The 21,859-nt window shown below is 32.1% G+C and overlaps 3 protein-coding genes across 3 annotated transcripts in view; all 3 read left to right on the top strand.

Moving 5' to 3' along the window:
- LOC105171975 (probable O-methyltransferase 3) lies at positions 1,764 to 3,448 on the top strand. The gene is made up of 2 exons (XM_011093277.2): positions 1,764 to 2,596; positions 3,062 to 3,448. The coding sequence occupies exons 1-2, from the start codon at positions 1,823 to 1,825 to the stop codon at positions 3,362 to 3,364; spliced, it is 1,077 nt and encodes a 358-aa protein (XP_011091579.1). The 5' UTR covers positions 1,764 to 1,822; the 3' UTR covers positions 3,365 to 3,448.
- Positions 12,287 to 16,400, top strand: LOC105171974 (trans-resveratrol di-O-methyltransferase-like). The gene is made up of 2 exons (XM_011093276.1): positions 12,287 to 13,090; positions 15,941 to 16,400. Exons 1-2 carry the CDS (start codon positions 12,311 to 12,313, stop codon positions 16,241 to 16,243), a joined length of 1,083 nt encoding a protein of 360 aa, XP_011091578.1. The 5' UTR covers positions 12,287 to 12,310; the 3' UTR covers positions 16,244 to 16,400.
- The window catches only part of LOC105171973 (G patch domain-containing protein TGH), a 12,681-nt gene continuing 8,853 nt past the window's right edge, over positions 18,032 to 21,859 (top strand). Inside the window, exons 1-6 of the mRNA XM_011093274.2 lie at positions 18,032 to 18,344; positions 19,173 to 19,263; positions 19,353 to 19,447; positions 19,990 to 20,093; positions 21,136 to 21,197; positions 21,284 to 21,358. Coding sequence (XP_011091576.1) covers positions 18,207 to 18,344; positions 19,173 to 19,263; positions 19,353 to 19,447; positions 19,990 to 20,093; positions 21,136 to 21,197; positions 21,284 to 21,358 — 565 coding nt within the window. The 5' untranslated portion in view covers positions 18,032 to 18,206. The remainder of the gene's footprint in view (positions 18,345 to 19,172; positions 19,264 to 19,352; positions 19,448 to 19,989; positions 20,094 to 21,135; positions 21,198 to 21,283; positions 21,359 to 21,859) is intronic.

The following is a 21,859-nucleotide window of genomic DNA, read 5'->3' as shown; positions in this document are numbered from 1 at the left end:
GCGACGGGATCCTCTATTTCATTTTCTATTGCTTCTCTAGATGATTGGCATGTGGATAATCTTAAATGAGAGAAAATGTGCTGTAGAAATTGTGGGGCAAGAGAGAGAAAATAGAAAAAGTTGATCCAAACAAAAAAAAAAAAAAAGAAAGAAAGAAATTTATGGCAAGAGATAGAAAATATTAGGAGACAAAAATTATTTTTTACTACTACAAGAAAATAGAAAATTATCGATACAAAATATTTAATGAAAATTTTAGGGAAAAGTATTATTTTAGTCCGGTAAGTATGCCTAATTTTAATTTTAGTCCGATAACTATGTTCATTTTTGTTGAGGTCCAGTAACTTACGAAATTGTTTACTTTTAATCCTTTGGCAGATTTTCGGACAATTTTACCTCTATACAACATTTGAAAGGCAATTTCAATCCACATGCACTCATAGGGGTAAAATTGTCCGAAAATATGCTAGGGGACTAAAAGTAAGCAATTTCGTAACTTACTGGACCTAAACAAAAATGGACATAGTTATTGGACTAAAATTAAAATTAGGCATACTTACCGGACTAAAATAATACTTTTCCCAAATTTTAATATCATCACTAATTATATATTCAATGACAAGAATTATTATTTTATCACAATAAATGAATTTCCAAATTTTACTGGAGATAATTATTTTTTAAAATTGTAATTAGGAATAATTTTTTTTAATTTTGGTTGCTTATAGTATATTTTTCAATTTCATCTCCTCTTAGTAGCATAAAAGTTTGTTGTTTGTCGGAAAATTAATATTTCTTTACTTAATTAAGAAAAATATTTCAAACACATTTTACCCAACGTATCACATTAACTATAATCATTATATTTTTTATCTCACAATTAATCATATACTCAAAATAATATCTTATCTTAATCAAACATATTTTACTCATGAGTAACTTACAGCCTAAACTATTCAAATTTTGAGATATATATAAAAAGACATTATTCTTAAGTTAATTATGTAATTGGTTGAGTTTGAAAAATACTTGCCTAGTCCATTAATAAATACCGTCTTGATTCTCATAGTTAGATGATATTCTTGTGCCAAAAATACAACTTGTTTGTTTACAACATTTACAAAATATTAAATATATTATCATATATATTTTTAAAGCTACATTTAAATACTCATTAATATTTTCAATAATAATGATTTTAAGTTAATTATTAACATATTTTATATAATAATACGTGATAGTGAAAGAAAGATTTACTAATATAAAATAATCATTATTTTTTTAGTATAATCAATATTTTTTAATATATAAATGATTGTGATATGAAAAAAAATATAATGAATGTGATATGTTTTTTTCAAAATATGTTTAAAGTTTTTTTTCTAAAGTTAAAGAATAATTTTTACAAAATAATTATCTCCACTAGTTCACTAAATTAACTCTCTCAAACCTCTTCCATGTGTAAGGCTGTAAATTTGGCTTTTTATCCACTGTTTCTCCCTCCAAAACATGTACAATATATCCGTTAGTTTTACGATCAATTAATGGAGGGGATAAATTTTGATGAATTTAAGAAACATCAGACACCAAAATTGATGAGATTGCAATATGGGGTAGTAAAACTAATTTAACTAGTGCCTAAGTTAGGGATGGAAAATCAAACTATCCCTACATATAATTAATCACGACATACTAGATGTATTTATGTGTATATATATATATATATATATATATTACAAACCATAACATATTCATACATCGCTTGCATTTTCTACTCAACCCATTATAATATATCATCAGACTTCAATCAGGAATCCAAGATATGGAGATGGTTAATCAAAAACAATCTCTTGAGCTACTTGAGGCCGAAGCTCAGATTTGGAAGCAGATGCTCAACTGCATAAACCCTATGTCACTAAAATGTGCAACTGAACTGGGCATCCCCGACGTCATCCACAAGCATGGCGGCCCCATGACCCTCCTTGAACTGGTAGATGCTCTCCCTGGCGTCGACAAAGCCAAAGCCGATTGCATGTATCGTCTCATGCGAATCCTCGTGCACTCTGGCTTCTTTGTATTAGAAAAAATCAATTCCTCTAATGAGGAGGGCTATTCCCTTACACCTGCTTCACGTCTTCTGGTCGGAGATCATCCCATGAGCATGAAACCTTATGTATCCCAAATTCATCCAATCCTTCTGGATCCAATGCACCATTGGAGTAGATGGTTCCAAGATGCTAACAACCCCACACCGTTTCATACCGTTAATAATGGGATGTCATTGTGGGAGCTGAAAGAGCGGCATCCGGGGTTCAGTCATTTGTTCGATCAAAGCATGGCAAGTGATACTTCAGTAGTGGCCGATGTAATTACCAGAGATTGTAGGCAAGTGTTTGAGGGTTTGGATTCTCTCGTTGACGTCGGCGGAGGCACTGGAACTTTGGCCAAGGCCATAGCGGAGGCGTTCCCACAAATTCATTGTACAGTGCTTGATCTTGCACCGGTTGTTGCGGGAATGGACGGGACAAAGAACTTGAAGTATATTGAGGGAAATATGTTCGAGTACATTCCCCCATCAGATGCAGTTTTACTCAAGGTAAGCTCACATGAATTTCACATATTTCTAAAGGGTAAATTGTGCTTTATTTCTGTTCTTTTACTTGATTTCCATTTATCCCATCACGAGTAATTTACATGTAATATTTCAGTTAAATTAATAGAAAAATAATTAAAAGTTTAATAACTCAATTAATTTTAATTTCAGCTAACATTCCCACAAAAGTTCTGAAAAGTAAATTATACGTACAGAAGATCAAGGAAATATTCACATTGATCGTTTTCCCAAAAATTCTTGATTTACAATTTTAAGCTTCTCCTAGAATTGGACGGAAAATACTGACATAAACAAAAGAATTACTTAAACATCAAATTTTAAAGCGTGAAAAAATTATTTATTATATGTAGGGAGGAAAGACGTGCCATGACGGCAATTACTTCACTCTACTAATTCAAACTTTGGAAAAATATATAAGTATGGTCGCTAATATTTTTGTATCAATAGTGGATACTTCATGATTGGAGCGATGAGAAAAGTGTTGAGATACTGAAGAAATGTAAAGAAGCAATAACTAGCAATGGAAAGAGAGGAAAGGTGATACTGATCGAGATGGTGGTAGATGATGAGAGAAGCAACACTGAGTCAGTTGAAACTCAACTCCAATTTGACATGATTATGATGACTTTACTTGGAGGAAAAGAAAGGAAAGAAAAAGAATGGGCAAATCTCTTTTCTGGTGCTGGCTTCCAAGGTTATAGAATTTATCCTATTTTGGGATTGAGATCTATAATCGAAATATATCCTTAGATCTATTTTTAGTTCTGTTTACAGTTTGATTGTTGTAACTAAATTGCTGTGCAAACAATTACAAATATTAATAAAGCATCCTACTACCAGAAAATTGAATACATGTGATTACTAGCATCAAGTGTTTGAAGCTCCTCTTATTGAAAAAAAAAATCAATGTGTAAATTTTAAATATATGGAAAAATTAAGTTTTGATGAGAAAAAAAAAAGGAAAAAATTATATTTTTAATCTGAGATAAGCAATAGGGGCCAACACTTTATGCCATTCTCTATAAGTGAATTTCAAGATGGTCCCAACATTGCATTTAACTTCTTCAACACATTTAATTTCACCACCTAACTTTTGTCAATAAATGAACGGTGGGCACAAGTGTTTTGCACACACTATAAGGGGAAAAAAGTTTTTAACTATCATGTAGAAATCATAGTAAAAGGCTAAAATCCGTAGCAAACGGCTTTTTGCTATGAATTCAGTATGAACTTTTGTCATAAGGAAGATTGACGTAGCAAATACATCGCTATGGACAAAATTGTAGCCAGAGGGTATTAGCTACGAAAAATTGACTTTTGTGATATGATTTAATTTTTTTTATTGCAAAAAAGAATAAAAATTTTCATCTTTGCTACGGCTGTTGAGTCATAGCCATCACATGGGTATTTCGTATATTATGGTAAGGGGTAATTGCAAAATTAGTCTTGTAATTAAAGGAGGGTGGCGTTCTTGGTCCTATAACTTTAGGACTGGCAATTTTAGTTCCGTAAGTCTCAAAAAGGTCGCAATTTTAGTACTCTGCATGGATTTGACTGAATTTTGAACAATTTTACCCTTTTCTAGCTTTAAAATGGGCATTTCTGTCTATTTTCAATTATTATGCATTCTAATGCATATTCTTTGCACATCTCTGCCAAAAATGGTACCAGAGCTTAGTTTTATTGAAAAAATATATGTTTCTATTGCATTTAGATATTTTTTCATTAACGGATGAGACTTTAAGATAATAAAACTGAATGAAAGTTCGAGTTACAATAGGGAATATTTTCAAACTCTGAAAAATCAAGAATGGTATTTCTTTATGGAAATTCTAAAAGAGGGAGGAAATTATCCCCAAACACCGAATCAAGGTTCGATTGACAATCAGGAATATTTCCAAACCTTGGAAAAATAAAGAAAGAATTTCGTCCTAGGAATTCTGAAGAAGGCCATAAAATCGGATCTTGAACCTCTTATTGAGAAAGAACAAGAAGAATGGTGGAGAATTCACCAAATCGAGAAGGTGCTACCAAGAAATACGGTGAAAGCCATATATTCAATAGAAGTCTATGGTAGATTACTAGCAAACAGAAACGGAAGGGGTAATTTCCACTAATATAATTCTACAAATTATGATTAACGGAACTGACTAGAAAGAACTCGAGTCGGATAACTTGAAGATCTCCCAAGATCTGAGAGAAATATAAAGGACGGTTCAAAACTATGGGCATAGGTTAATTCATAAACCTGTGAAAATTGAAATCTTGAGCCAAAAGGTGGACGAGATCCTTAAGATCCTTCGCTATCTACACAATGATCTTACAGATGTGAAGTCAGAAATTACAGATCTAAAGAGAAACCAAAGAGAGAGCCTTGAAACATCAAAATCCAAACATGAGGGAATTAGGGACGCACTTGGAACAGTACCTCTTCTACATCGAAAGGGGAAGGCCACGGAGATTCTAAAATCAAAGATCAGCAAAAATCTGATTATAGCATCCATTAGATATATAAAGTAATGAAGATAACGAGAGCAAATCTATCACATTTACAAGAATTGGCGGAATCCTTTTCCCAACACGGGATTATGGATTTAGTCAACATTCAAACCAATGAAATCACTCCAGCACTACCATTGCCGGAGGAAAGAACATGTTTCAACGATCTTCCATAGGATCATCCAATGAGAGACAGTGCAGATTTCCATGCTAACGCGACTCCATCGTTCGTGGGGACCAAGCTAAAAGAAAATTCCGGAAGAAATTCAAGAAGAGTGCCTGAAAATACACCTTAGGCGAGAACTATGCTTCAGCCCTTGCAGCCATACGGCGCTATACTTAACCTGGATGTTATCGAATCTTGGAATACCTAAAAATTGAAAGATGAATGAGTTGTAGCCATCAAGATAGTAGCAACTACCTTAGAACTCGACAAGGAAATTTCATAAAACTTGTGGAGTTAAGTTTGGAGGGATCTGTGAAGATTGGATGGGATAATACCCCAAAAGATACCAAAGCCAGCATCTTTGTCGGGGACTCAAAAAGCGCGATAGCAGATCGGCTAGGAAAACTTATTAAGATACACTTCATCGAAGATAGTTACTTCGAAGGAAACAGAGCAGAAAAGGCTAAAGAATATGCACAAGCTCTCTTCAGCCTTGAACTAAGAAGTATTTGTGCAGTAGACAGATATATCTATTGGTTTTACAAGTATTTCTTCCAAAGTGGAGTAGCAACAAAAGTAGCAGATCCAATGTTCTTCGCAAAATTATGCAGTCCATGGAGAAAATGTTGATCCACTCATACAAAGTATCTGAAGGACAGCTAGATTCAGTTGCAAGAAGAATGTCTTTGCTTAAAAATAAACTAAAGGATTTGTATTACCAAGTATCTATCCAGAAAAATATGAAAAAGTTGAGGGGTAAGATCAAACGAACTCCTCTCTGTTGTGATAACAATGATTTTTTAACTATCATAGGAGAATCGAGCGAGCCAAGGAAGAGGAGAAGCAAAATCGTAACTCCTACCCAAAGAGTTTCATAAGAACCTCTCTCAAACGAAGATCATGGTGGTCCAAATCAAAAGCCAGATCATACAAAATTTGGACAAAAAAAAATTGGACCAAGAAGGGCTTCATCCCGAGGATCAAAACAAACAAATGCAAGATCCACAGGAAGAACTCCTACAAGGAGAATTTTCAGATGGACCCATAGCCGAGCTAATAAAAGTTTCAAAGATTGTAATTGCTGGACTTGCAGAGAAAGATGAGATATCTCTCCCGATTGCCCGCAGAAGCGTGGTGAATTGAGAAAATTTGAAGGCATGGATGACATTCTAAACGCAGTCTACTATGGCGATTTGGTACCCATTTTACCAATTCAAAAATCTTCCATCAGATGAATATGAGGAAAAAATAGACACTGATTCGGATGGATCTTCAACTGAGTCAGGATAATTATAACGAGGCAGATAGGTTACAAACCTCTTAAAGCCTGTCAGGATTCTTTTTTAGGATGACGGTGTCAAACAAAACTATGGAAAGAGTCATGCGACAAAATTACAACCTCAACCCATATGATGGATTTAGGATTAGAGGAATTGGAAGAGTCGCAAACCAGATAGGACTTAATCAAAGAAAACATCACATAATCTACAAAGTTTAAGTGAGTTTGCTATACCTATGGAACTTACTGGTAATGTGATGGAAATGCAACTTATTTGTAAAGAAAAAATTCTTGAAGAATTGAGTAAGCTTAGAGAAGAAGTAGTAATATGAAAGATCCACAAATGAGCTATTTAAGTAGTAATAAAAGCAACTTTTAAAGAAGAAATTTATTCAAAAATACATTTATCAATAATAGATAGAAGAATCAATAACTTGAGAAATGGTTGTCTACTTGTCTTGGGGCAATGAAAGGTAATGTGTATGCAAAAAAATTAATATATGATGTTCATCCTAGGATTGCATACAACCTAGCAGACCAGGATTTCAGTAGAGTCTTAACTCTTCATCAGGATTTTAAAAAGAAAGATCTAATGAAAAAAGGTAATAAACCATATTCTATAACTTACAGATAGCTTATGCCCTTTCCAATGCACATCATTCAAATTTGTTTCTTAGGAAATAGTAGATTGAAATTCCTAGAATTTTCAAAAAATTTGCTAAGGTTATGGTACCATATTCGATTAGAATACCTAAAAAAGGTTGTGTCGATACTGTTATAAAAGATCACCCAATTTTAGATCGAACACTTAGCTCTAGAACTGAGTTTGATAGCAAAATGTCCTTTTCGCAAGATAGGATTACAGGCTACAAAGGGAGAAAGAATTATTAAAAACTTTAACTCCTCAAGAGATTAAGGTAGATAACTTAAACCTTAGATACCCTGAAGGATGGAAGAAATACAAGTTACATTTGACATTACTAAAAATGAAAACTTTCCCCTTGTGATAACTTATATCATTTGCATCAATCTGTTGTGGGTAGATATGAAAGAATGTTAGAAATAGCAGGCTATGAAATTCTAGTTGCAGATGTTGCAAGACGAGAAAATGAGAGTATGACTTTGAATTAAGTTTCCTCGAATCATAAACCATTGGGAAGAAAAGGTAACGGAATGGAATTAAGTCTTGATGGTGTTACCATAAGGATAGGATGGGCCCTTTCTATATATATATATATCTATTGGTATGTTGTATGATCAATGTAAGACAGAGCATTTTGCAGCTTATATGATCGGGGATTTGCATGGTAAAACCTGAAGTTTTCCCTAAAGAAGCAAGAAAAACTTTACCTGTTATTGCAAGAAGGGAATTTTCACAAAAGATCCTAATACCCAATAGGGGAATATGAGATGCTAAGATCATGATCGGATGAGCATTTAGATCACCCTGGTTTAGGGTAAAAATACCTCCTATTTACTTTAATGATACAAATGTCAATATCTTGCTTGGTAACAATTTCATTCAAATATTTGCAAAATATATGCAGGATAATCAAAGGACTTTGTTAATCTTTACTACTAATTGTGGTAATGAGATATAGGTGTTGCAAAGTGAAAAGGCCTTTAATAGGATAATACCTATAAATTTTCACAACAAAAGTGGTGAATTCAATGCCAAATTAACTCATCCGAAAGTACAACATAAGAGAAAATTTGGTAAAGTTCTTTTGTCTTTCAGACAACAGGGACTAGTCGATAGCAATAGCTTCTATGAGGAATTCGAAAAAGAAATCAAGAACCTCAAAAAGGCATTGCAGGAATAATGTCATTAGACATTAGCGAAGAGAGAAAACTCTCACTCAAGAACATCAAGTTCAGTGAAAACCCTCTGGCATGATGGGAAAGGAATACGATCGAAGTCTCTAAGCATCTTTGGGGACCTATGAGGCCTTCTTGGATCGAAGCCCTCTCGGACTTAGGCTAACTGCACTTCTTTTGGCCAATCTTTTTTTTTTTTTTGGGGGGGGGGGGGAGGGGGAATTTTTGTTGCTTGGGTCTCTTTGGACCAACCTATTTTTATGCACATCACATATATATTGTAAATTTCTTTTCAAAAGTTTTTTGGGATATTATATTTGTTGTATATTTATATATAAACCATATCTTCTTGGTTCGCTTTTTAATTTAAATTCTTCACTAATTAAAAATTATTTTTAGTTAGAAAATAATTTAGTGATGATTTAATGTATATAATATTAAGATCTATTACAAATAATATAATTTTCATGACATGAGGGGTAATTTTGTCCGATTGAGGGGTAAAAATATTATATTTATCAGTTTAGAGGGATAAATGCAAAATCAAGAATGATTTAGAAAGGCAAACTGCATTTAACCGTTTTCTTTTTTTAAGATTTCTACAGATAAAAATTAATGTGAATAGAAATTTTCTCTTACAACTGTTATATTAAGTAAAATAATGCTATTGTACTAATAATTATCAACTAGTACTAAAAATTAACATCAAAACACAAAAATATTACATATTAAATAAGGGATAATTTTATTTTTTCATACCTAAAATATACCCCTTTTTCAGTTTTAGTACCACAGGTTTTTAAATCACCAGATTTGCTACCCAATTTTTTTTAATTTTCATCCGCCTAAGTACCCACCATTACGTTGACCATTGAAACAAACGGTTAACCCAAATTTGGAGGAAAAATTAGGCGGAAGCTTACCTATAAAAGGGCATATTGGGCTTTCATTTTATTTAACATACAAAAAATTTGTATTTTGACTTCAATTTTAAAATAGAGGACAATAATGTAAGAAATTATATATATTTAACCCAATTTCTATAAGAGAAATACCAATACAAACATTTCCCCTCAATTCAAATCTTTATAGAAATAAACATAAATGCATGCTAAATCAATCGAATAAGCCACTTAAAGGATGTCACTATGACTTTGTACGTTTAATGCTTGACAGGTCGAGGACTCGAGAATGAAAATGTGATATGAGCTAGTTGCTTTTTCGGTCTGTAGGCATTAGGATTTAGGAGGCCTTGGCTTTATTGTTGTTACTGAAATAATTTACAAAAACCAATGATAATTTATAGATGTGATTGAACTCTTTTTTTTTTTTTTGGTATTTATGTAAAGTTTTAAGTATTTGTGTCCATAACTTATATTTTAGATTTACATAGAGCGAATTACTTTCATTTTGAAAAATTAACCTTGTACATTTTTTTAAGCTAAAAAATCCGAACCCGACTGTCGGGTACCCGAACCCGACCTAGTCGGGTTCGAGTTCGGGTTCATTTTTTCCAAACCTGACGTGCTGGGTACCCGAACCGAACTACCCGACCCGATGCCCACCCCTAATTGAGTCATATCTAGCTAAAATACGAAAAATGCTTGGCTACATTGAATTATTATATTAAAAACTTCCACATACATTGAGTCATATCTTTCTAAAATACTAAAAGTGCTTGGCTCCATTGAATTAATAAATTAATAAATTTCATATAGCTGAAATAGAAAAAAAAAAATGCTTGGCTCCACTGAATTATTAAATTAAAAACTTTCACATACATTCAGTCATATCTAGCTAAAAATACTAAAATGCTTCGCTTGACTGAATTATTAAATTAATAAGTTCCACATACATTGAGTCATGTCTAGCTAAAATACTTGGCTCCATTGAATTATTAAAATTAATAAGTTCCACGTACATTGAGTCATATCTCGCTAAAATACAAAAAATACTTGTCTTCACTGAATTATTATATTAAAAAACTAGAACATACATTGAGTCTTATCCAGCTAGAATACCAAAAATGTTTTGCTTCGTACAATTATTAGATAAAAAATTTCCACATAAATTGAGTCATATCTCGCTTAAATACAAAAAATGCTTGGCTTCAGTGAATTATTACATTAAAATCTAGCTAACATACAAAAAATGCTTCGCTCCACTAAATTATTAAATTAGTAAGTTCCACGTACATTGAGCCATATCTAGTTAAAATACAAAAAGTACTTGACCCCACCGAATTATTAAATTAATAACTTCCACATACATTGAGTCATATTTCACTAAAATACAAAAAATATTTAACTCCACTGAATTATTAAATTAATAATTTCCAGATATATTGAGTCTTATCTATCTAAAATACAAAAAATACTGGGTTACACTGAATTATTAAATTAATAACTTCTACATACATTAATTGAATCATATCTAACTAAAATACAAATAATACTTGACTCCACTAAATTATTAAGTTAATATACTTCAATATTGTGACTTTTTATTGTTTTATATTTTTGGTCCTTCAATTATTGAAATTTGCAAATTTCGCTAGAAAAAAAAAAAGCATGTGTTCCCTCAGGCTTTTTTTGATTTTAGGCTTTTGTTCACGTTGGTCAATTTCTATCAGCATGGAAGCAAAATTTTAGTCTTATATCTTCTGCATTTTGATATTTTAGTCATTTTTCTTTTTCAGATAGTAAATTAATAGATCCTACAACTTTTAATTTTTCATAATTTTGGTCAATAATATTGACTAATGGGAACAAATTAAATCCCTAAATTAAAAATGCATGGAGAGGGCACAGGCTTTTTTTTTGGAAATATTTGCAAATTCGTATCCAAAGAACCAAAATCATGAAAACTTAAAAAATTACAGAACCTCTTACTATCTTAAAAAGATAAGGACTAAAACGTCAAAATGCACATAGTTAGATTTTGAATCAACATGAACATATGTAAAGAGATTGCATATAATTAAACCAATAATGAAAGAAACATGGAACATATTATTCACTAATGGAAACAAAATTTATTTTAAATGAATAGTTGACAAGTGATTTTTTCAAAACATGCTCTTATTCACTAACAAAAAGACAGACGTTATACTCATTTGTGATTATTATTACAACCCATAATTTGGACATTAATCTTTCAACCTCGACTGAAAATTTCAAAATTTTAATCTCAGTCTTTAACCTCAACTAAGAGTATTTAATTTGGAGGAAGGTAAATTGCATTATTTTTATAAATCATAAGGAATAAATTGCACTTTATTTTTTTAAAAGGGGTTTTTTGTACTTTTTCGTAAACATATTGGAGTAAATATTTAATTATAATATATTAGAATTAATTATGAACCATATTAATTATAATTATATACTTTAACTATAATATGTTATAAACTTGTATCAACTATATTGTAATATTATATTTCATTATAAAGAGTATTTTAAATTAATAATAAGCATAAGGAGTAATTGGATAAATTAGGAAAAGAGTCCCTTTAGGTCGTTGATAAGTTAAATTATAGATATGAATGAAGTATATGCTGCCATTGCTGCTAAACTATATATATGTTAGTTCACCAAAAAAAATTCTAGTTTATGGTAGTTTATAATATATAGTAATGAAAGTTTGGTCATAAGTCATAATGTTTGGACTACGTGTTGCAATCCACGCAGTTGGGTTCCAGATCAGACGGTCTATATTGCATCCGCCTTTTGGGTTCTGATTTCGGGTTCTGAAGTGGGTCGGTCGATCCACTCCGGCAGAAGGGGAGCGGATCCTTTTCTACAATTACAAAAATACCCTCCATTAAGGGTATTTTTGGTATTGGGGCCGGAAATTAGGGTATCCCCCATCACACATATATATATATATATATAGTCATCCATCTTGAAGCAGGCAATAGCTAAACAGATCAAAAAAGATGGATAGGGTTAACGAAGAGCAATCTTCTGAGAAACTCGAAGCTCAAGCTCACATTTGGAACCATGTATTGAGCTACACAAACTCCATGTCACTGAAATGCGCAACTGAGCTTGGCATCCCCGACGCTATCCACCAACACGGTGGCCCCATGAGCCTCACTGAACTGGTAGATGCTCTCCCGGGCGTCGACAAAACAAAAGCCGATTGTGTGTACCGTCTCATGCGAATCCTCGTGCACTCCGGCTTCTTTGTATTGGAAAAAATCGATTCCTCTAATTACGAGGAGGGTTATTCGCTTACGTCTACTTCTCGTCTGTTGGTTGGAGACCATCCCTTCAGCATGAAGCCCCTTGTAATTTGCGGACTTAATCCAATCCTAACTGAGCCGTGGCGGCAATTAGGTAGATGGCTCCAAAATACTGAGGACCACACACCATTTCATATAGCTAATAATGGGATGTCATTTTGGGAGTATAAAGAGCGGAACCCGAGGTTTAGCCATTTGCTTGATCAAGTCATGGCAAGTGATACTCCATTGGTGGCCGGCGTGATTACCAGAGATTGCAGGCAAGTGTTTGAGGGTTTGGACTCTCTCGTGGACGTTGGCGGAGGCACTGGAACTTTGGCCAAGGTCATAGCGGAGGGATTCCCACAAATTCATTGTACGGTGCTTGATCTTGCACCTGTTGTTGCGGGATTAGAGGGGACAAGGAACTTGAAGTACGTCGAAGGAGACATGTTCGAGTTCATTCCTCCATCAGATGCAGTTCTATGTAAGGTATGCAGAAATACATATATTTCTTATTTTACATATTTTTCGTTTATCAGTTATAAATAGAAGGTATAAATTTATATCTTTGAAGGGGAAAAAAGAAAGAGAACGTCTACTATATATAAGCACTGAGCAAAGGTTTTTTCCAAATGAGAATAAAATTACAGGCATTCTTGAGCGGATGGACAGAATATAATTTGTAATTCATTGCTTTCCACCAAACTTGGTAAAGATCAGATTGAATTTCTTATAAATGTATAAAGGAAAGCAAAATTCTGTTTTCAGTATCCAAAGTTTGCAATTTCAATAGACGTAAATGCACTTTTAATCTCATAACTTAGATAATTACTCGATCTCTTCGCCCCTTTAACTTTTTATAGTAATATTTTAATTTTGAATTTTTTTAATTTTCGTGATTTTATTTTTTATTTTTTGGTAGGAATTCACATTTCTCGCTAGAAAAATACATTTGTGTCTCACATGATATCTTAAAATTAAGACTTTTGTTCCTATTGCCAGCACTTTTGTTTTTAACTTGCTAAGGTAGCATTTTAGTTTTACAACTTTTAAAATTTACCAATTTCAGACCTTTTTTCAAGGAAATTTACCCTTTTTTTGTCGGTGGAGGTGAATTTGACAAACAAAAAAATTAACATCGCAATAATTAAAAAGATATAGGACCAGAATGCTTTCCTAGAATATTAAAAGACAAAAATGCGCCAAATAACATACATTTAATTCATTTTACTATTTTGTTTTAAGAGATTTTGGAAACCATCACTAATTTCTCAAAGATAAACATATATATATTTGTCCCAATTACTTGTCTCAAATTTGTCATGCCTATTAGAAATTAACCGAACCCTACAAAAGGATTGCATGTCGCGTTATAATCTTAGTCATATAAAAGATAAGCCTTAGTAAATTTATTTCAAGAAATTCCCCAATTTTATTCTATTTCAAATTGTGAGTTGATGTTTGGTTAGGCTTTTTTTTATGAGATCGGACAAAAAATTTAGAAAATTAATTTTATCACGATTTTGATTATACTAAAAACTATTACAAAATAACTCATTTTCATATAAAAAAGATAAAATTGTATTTTTGATCCCATTATATAGGAACATTATGATTTTCGGTCCCCCACTTTACGGGATACACAATTATAGTTTCAAAATCTTAACACCGTCGGTCCTACATCGTTAAATTTAACGAAAATTATTAGTCAACAGTATATTATTAATTTGACAAATAAATGTTCAAATTCTATTTTACCCCCCGCTCTATATTTTACAAAAAGACTAATTAAAAACCTCAATGTGTTTTTAAAAATAGGCTACACCCCCATATTTTAGAAAAGATCTCTTTTTTAACTCAATTTGATTAAAACCCCTTTCTTGATCTTATAAAATCAACTTCCTTTTTTCTTATTTAAAAATATATTTTGTGCTTCTTATTTTGTATTTTTTTCCCTTCTAAAAAATAAGTAATTATTTTCTTCAATATATTTATTTAAATAATAAAATACCAAAAAAAAGTCAAAATTTTATTTCTTATAATTTAAATTAAAAATTAAATTGATCTCACATAAAAAATTAATATACTAAAGTTTATTTTCTAAATTTAAATATAAATATTAATCAATTATAACAACTATATATTATTAACTAATTTAAATTATTATTCAAATATACTATATTATTTATTAGAAATAATATTTAAAATTAAATTATTATTATAAATATAATTAATTTAAAAATAAATTATAATGACTAATACATTATTTATTTAGATGTGTAATTATAAATTTAAAAGAAAAAATTAAGTCCCCCTTGCCCACCTCACCCCAGGGGGGCGGTGGCGGGTCACGGGGGAGGGGGCGTTTGCTGGTGGGTGGTGGAGGGTTTGTAATGGGTGGGGGTGGGGTGTTGATTTTAATTTTTTTAAATTTATATTTATATATATATATAATAAATAGTATATAAGAATTATGATAATTTAAATCTATAATAATTGTATAATTTCAAACATTTTTATAATAAATAATATAATATACTTAAATTACTTAATAATGTATAATTGTTATAATTTATTAATATTTTTATTCAGATAGATATTTAAATTTAGAAAATAAATTTTAGCATATTACTTTTTTATGTCATGTGGTTAATTTAATTTTTATTATAAAAATTTATATATACTTTCTTGTGGAATTTTAATATTTAAATAAGTATATTGAAAAAAATAATTTTTTTTAATGTTTTTCAGGCACGCCGGAGAAAAATATAAAAGGACCACAAAAACAATATGAAGATGAAAAAAAAATAAAAGAGGGTGATTTTATAAAAGCATCGAAGGTACTTTTGTCAAATTGCGTCTAAAAAGGGAATTTTCCAAAACGGGAAGGGGGGTTTAGGCATATTTTTAGGATACTAGGGGTTTTATACTTTTTTGAAAAATATAGGAGGATAAAATAGAATTTGGATATTTTTGGTTTACGATTTATTTGTTGACGTTTAATGTTGTCGGATCAATATTGTAAAATTTAGAATTTCGGAACTAGCAAGAAATGTCAATCCCATAAAATATAGAATAAAAAACGAGAATAACCCTATCTAGTGGAACCAAAAGTACAATTTTGCCTACAAAAAGCTACAAAACATCTTTATCCAAATTTGAATTATATTTGTTTGGATAATTTTAATTTCAAATCCTTTGTGTCCAAATTTGAATTATGTTATATATTTTATAATACTGATGGATTTCAATCTATTTTAGTATAGAAACATTTAATATTCTTTTTTACAAATATTACCTCAAACCTATCCATCATAACATAACCTTTCATGTCATTAGTGGATATTGCATGATTGGAGCGATGAGAAATGCGTCCAGATCCTGAAGAAATGTAAAGAAGCAGTAACAAGAGATGAGAAGAAAGGAAAGGTGATAATCATCGACATGGTAATAGACGATCAGAAATGCGACCATAAATCGGTCGAAACTAAACTCTTCTTCGACATGTTGATGATGACTATAGTTGGAGGAAGAGAAAGAAACGAAAAAGAATGGGCAAAACTCTTTTCTGATGCTGGCTTCAGTGATTATAGAATTTCTTCTCTTTTGGGATTACGATCGATCATCGAGGTTTATCCTTAATCGTCTCTCTTTTGCGATAGAATGCCATATGGAAAAAATGTGTGATGGGTTCATTAATTACCAAGAGTAGATGCCCAGCTTGAGACTCCGGTAACTCGGATAGGGACGTCATCAAAACCTGTTAAAAGTATGTTTTTTAATTTAGTCTCTTTTGTTATGATTTTCTCACATTGCATCCTACAAGTAGAAAGTTTGCTCAATTTTAGTTCTCACTTGAATTTTCCGTCAAAGAATTAATGGAGCCATTAGTAGTCACGTGCATTTTCTGTATACTTTTCGTTAATTATTAGATGAAAAATGCACGTGGGGTACTGAACTTGAGAAATTTTCAATTTATTGGAAGGAACGTGAGAAATTTTTAATTATAGGATCAAATTGCCAAAATCGATTTCAACAAGACCAAAACTACCGCCCCAATACTTACATTATTAAAATTGATATTTTTTACTTTTTTGGGATAAATTATCGATTAGATGAGTCCCGACAAATTTTTAGCAATTGAATATCAAATTAAAGTTCATATTAAAATTAAGCTTTATAAATTTAAAAGACGAATGAACCCCAATGAAGTACGAAATTATTTCTTTATTTGACTGTATAATTTGGCGCTGACATATTTAAATATGACCCATTAGAAAAAATGGTCCATTAACTGATGTTTAAACTCGACTGAAATTCATAAATCGATTAGAAATTCATAAAATGATACACCAAATGCCTGAGATTTCACAAATTAGCCAGAAAATTTCAAATTAACATGTCACATGCACAATAAATATAATATTTTAGCAAAATTAGCCAAAATTCTCCTTTATTCTCGCATTTCAAAAAATTACACGATCAAATTAAAAAGAAAAAATTCGTATAACATAAAAAATAACACCCCATACTTACCATACAAAAATAATTTTCTCAAATAGTCCGCCTGTCGACGCTGATAATGAGAATAATATTGACATTGACCTAAACGACAATTCTACTGGTGGCAGCCTTTCTGATATAGAAGAAAATGATGAATCTAAATATTTAATTGGGGTGACCGGAGGGATGAATCTGAGGGTTTTAGAAACACCAGCCACATTAGAAACATTAAATGACAGACGAAAGGGAGATTTCGTCCAATGTTACCCTAATAACTACACCTTCAAAAATCCTGCCTATAAGTACCAGGGAAGAATACAGAAAGGGTAATCTTGGAATCTAATTTTAGTGTGCTTTGGCTATTGTTTTATCACCCTTGAGTACGTTAATATTCACATGACCACATCAACGCATATTTATAATTAAATTTAAAAAAAGATAATAAACAAAAATATATCTTTTCAATAAAAATAACTTATACATTTATCCATAATTCCGTTTTCAAAAAGTAAAATATCCTTTTTATGTAAAAAAAAGAATGCAAAGGAACTATTTAATTATGTTTCTATTTTTATGTGTATAGATTTTGCGGAGAACATTATAATTTTGACCCCACAATATAGGGAGATTTGCAATATTAGTCCTTACTTTTTGAAATAATTAATATTAATTTCACATTTTACAAAAACGTTACAGTATAAATTTCTTTGTAAAAAATATTACAACTCTGGGACTAAATTTTTAATGTTTTTTTAAAATATGGGATTAATTTGGCAATATTTTTTTTAAATATAAGACTAATATTGCAATGATGAAATTAATTTTATAATATTTTTTTAAAATATGAAACTATTTTGGGATTGAAATTGCAATTTTGACAGATTTTGCCTTATGTAATTGACTGGAGCCCGTACCGTAACCGAAGTACTTCGCACACCCGGTTTAGGAAAAGGCCTTAACCGGCCTCGCAGCAAGTTGATCCTGCCACACCCTCTTTCTTCTTCCGGCTCAACAGGAACAGACTGCAAAGTTCTAATGCTTCGTATTGCCCTTCGACCACCTCTATCATTTTCTCGCTAAATTCACCAAGAAAAGGGAAGTAATGTCGAGCGACGATGAGGATTTCGTATTCTACGGAACGCCCATAGAACGAGAAGAAGAAATCACCACCCGCAAGAAGAAGGCAATAGCGGAGGCCTCTGGTCAGCTCAGAACTGCTCTTCCCCCATGGAAACAAGAGGTAAAGACCACAAATTACCACCAAGGAATTCCTTTTTCTTTTATGATATTTTTGCCCCTTCTGAATCATGGGTTTTTAGGTTCGTGAAAATACTGGGTCTTGGTCTTTTTAGTTTTTATTTGTGGTTTTAAAGATGTAAGGAGTTTTGCTGAACCTGATTATTGACAGTAACATTGTCCATTTGAGAGTTAGTCTTGATGGTTGTGGGGAATGCTATTCGTTGTCCGATTAACTTCAGTATGTTTTCTGGGTTTAGATTAACATGGTTAATGTGATTTGTGTTGAATGGTTTGTGAAAGTTCAGTTTTGTGGAGAGACTTGAATTCAAGTTCTTGTTACAATAACTTTTCCTATCCTGAGATTGGGATCACTGTGTAGCCTAGGCTTCTTGCATACTTTAACTCCTCGCTATAATACACTTCAACAAATTTCCCGGTTGGAAAGATGAGAGTATTATTCTTGTCTTGATAGGGTAGAAATGTCCTTTTGATAGTATTCGGACATTCCACATATGCCTCAATAAAGCCAAACATACTTTTGGGAATCTAATAAGTGAGCTATTTTGTTTTTGGCCTTTGATATCTGTTTTTTCGAGGATGTTCAGGTATGTATTTAAATTGAATAATTAACCAAAATCATCTCTTTCTCTTATCCTTTTTGTGCAGAAAGTTTAGTTGTTAAGTTGTGATTATAGCTCCACAAACAATAGCTTGGTTTCTTCGAGTTTTTACTTGGCTTGTTCAGGGGTTTAGCATTTTCATCGATGGTTTGTGCATAATGTTACGTGGTGGCAATTAACTCCAGTCAATGTGATGGGTGATTTTCCAGGTTACAGATGAAGAAGGGAGGAGGAGGTTTCATGGAGCATTTACTGGTGGCTTTTCTGCTGGTTACTATAACACTGTTGGCTCCAAAGAAGGTGCTGTCTGTGCTTTCTTTCTTGATTGAATTTCATAGCCACTTTCTTTATATGTTAGCACTCACTTGAATATTGACCGGAAATCGCAGGATGGACTCCACAATCATTTACATCATCACGGAAGAATAGGGCTGAAGTTAAAAAACAGAGCATTTACAGCTTCTTGGATGAGGATGAGAAAGCTGTATGCTCTATCAGTCATTTTTGCATCTATCCTGGAAATATTTTCACTTAATTCGTTAAGATTCATAGATTTGGTCTTTGGGCAGAAATTGCCTTGATGTAGTTGCGTGGACAATTGTTATGTTGTCTCCAGCTGAGCTAGAGAGCATACATTTTATTTTGAGAACCAGAATCAGTTTCTTGTATATATATGTGTGCGCGTGTGTGTGTGTGTACTTCCAAAGAAGAGCTGAAATGCTTGCCTATCTATATTATTTTTTCCCCTACCATAATTGAAAAGATCAAGTCGCTGTGGTTAACTTAATGGATAGACTGATAATGGGCCAAACAATAAATCCCTGCCAGGTTAAGATATGTTTCTTGAGACTTGCACCTTTTCTGGTTCTTTGTGCATTCTGATTGTGAAACATAAAATTTTTTTACGCTATCCGTTCCCTTTATTCCAGTATGGTAATAGAATATCTGGAATTTGATTTTTCCTACCTTCTGCTTTCAATTTTCTTGCATTTTTCTTTATTTCGTTTGAATGAATGAATGCTGTAGGAATTGGAAGGTCGTTCCTTGGGAACATCCATGCAATTTGATACATTTGGATTCACCGCAGCTGAGCTTGCCCGTAAACAAGCTGAGAAGGAACAACAACAGAGGTTTTTCTCTTTTTATCTTATGCATCTGGATGTTTATATAAACCGCTTATTATGTGCCAGTTCTGTGAATGTTTTGGGCTCGACCACTTATTTGGAACTTGGGAAAATAATAGCCGTCACCATCATATTTGCTGTAGGTAAACTGCGGTAGACTTCAGGCGTGGTCTTGAAATCACAGAACTGAATTCGTTGCAGTAAAACATTAAGTAGTTAATCTGAGATGATTGAAAAAGCTAACTTTTTGATTACTTGTTTTGATCTCCACTTCAATTTTAATATGATTTTGTCTTTGTTTAGCCCGTCTTCTTTAGTTGAGGATGCAGCTAAGAAAATTTATTTTAATATGATTTTGTCTCAGGTGAATGGTTTAATGGGAGAAACTTTATTGGTTCATTGAATTTTATTTGCATTAACTTCTAGTTTTCTAAATCTTTAAACAATTTTCCCATTACAATATTTATTAATAAAATAAGTACCACTACAGTTTCTTCTGATGTGCTAATTTACTGAATATACAAAAGAGAATAGATAGAGCAAATTGAAGTAAGAACTATCAAGAATTCCATTTCAAGACATGAGTGAATAAAGTTATAAACACACACAAAAAGACGGGGAAGGCTAATCTAGTCAAACTATGAACAACTAGATCTAATTCTTCTCAATTAAGAGGATACAAATTTAATTGACTATATATGTAAATTTTTTTTAACGAAAATACTATTATGTTTGTAAAATTTATCACATAAACATGAGAAACAATTTATATTACTGTACAATTGTTCTTTATCTATTACTTTTACTAATATTTGGTGTTTATATATATATGTGTGTATATATGTATATGCTATATCTTGAATGGATCCTATTCTATGTTTTCTAAGAATTTACTTGTATTGCCTCTGTGTTCTTGTATTGTTACCCCGGTTGTATCTTGAGTGTGACAGATGGTGCTAAAAGTAACTATCAATTAGAATAGGTTCCCATTGATTTAAACATGTAAAAGCTTCCAATTCTCTTACTTTCTGATTTGCGCCTATTGTAGGCCGTCAACTATTCCTGGACCTGTTCCAGATGAACTAATAGTTCCAGCGACAGAATCTATAGGTTCGTGCCAGATGTTGGGTGATAAATATTGTGTGCGCTAAATTGTGTGATTTCATCTCTCTAATTTGCATGCATCTGGTGGTCAGGCGTCAAATTGTTGTTGAAGATGGGATGGAGACAGGGTCGATCCATAAAGGATTCAAATAGGAACTCACTTTACGGTATGGTTTTATAGCACTTGTTTCTTTTTTTTTGGGGAACTGGTTTTGTAGCTCTTGTTTAGTTAGTCATTCTTTTGATCTTATAAATCTAATGTTATGTACAATATTTATGTTTATGGCATCCGATGGTAATGGTTACCTTGTGGCTCCCTTCTGTGGCAATGATAAGATGGTTGGCTAAATAAGTTAGTGTATGACCTTCCATGGAGTTTTTCTCAACTGCCAGCCTGTTAATGTGTTTTCTCAGATTTCATCGTTTACTTTGCATTCTTGTAGACACTGTACATATCATACTTCTGATAGAAGTGTATTTGGCTGTTATGAAGATTGGTAATAGAAACTTCATGATAAACACATTTAGGCATCAGTGAACTTCAAAAGGTGCAGGAAACATAAGAGATATTGTACAGCCTATGAAGATTTGTTGTCTTATTTCTGCTTCACTTGGCTTTATTATTCGTCTTAACTGCAGAGACCTTGATGCCTTTTCCCTGTCATAAA

This window comes from Sesamum indicum, linkage group LG10, assembly GCF_000512975.1.
Source record: "Sesamum indicum cultivar Zhongzhi No. 13 linkage group LG10, S_indicum_v1.0, whole genome shotgun sequence".
NCBI lineage: Eukaryota > Viridiplantae > Streptophyta > Magnoliopsida > Lamiales > Pedaliaceae > Sesamum > Sesamum indicum.
Note: the sequence above shows the minus strand (reverse complement) of the source record. Positions and strands in the feature narration are given on the sequence as shown.

Coding starts and splice junctions, on each gene's coding strand:
- LOC105171975 (XM_011093277.2), top strand. CDS start 1,823: ATGGAGATGGTTAATCAAAAACAATCTCTTGAGCTACTTGAGGCCGAA. Junction 2,597..3,061: donor CAGATGCAGTTTTACTCAAG/GTAAGCTCACAT, acceptor TTGTATCAATAG/TGGATACTTCATGATTGGAG.
- LOC105171974 (XM_011093276.1), top strand. CDS start 12,311: ATGGATAGGGTTAACGAAGAGCAATCTTCTGAGAAACTCGAAGCTCAA. Junction 13,091..15,940: donor CAGATGCAGTTCTATGTAAG/GTATGCAGAAAT, acceptor TCATGTCATTAG/TGGATATTGCATGATTGGAG.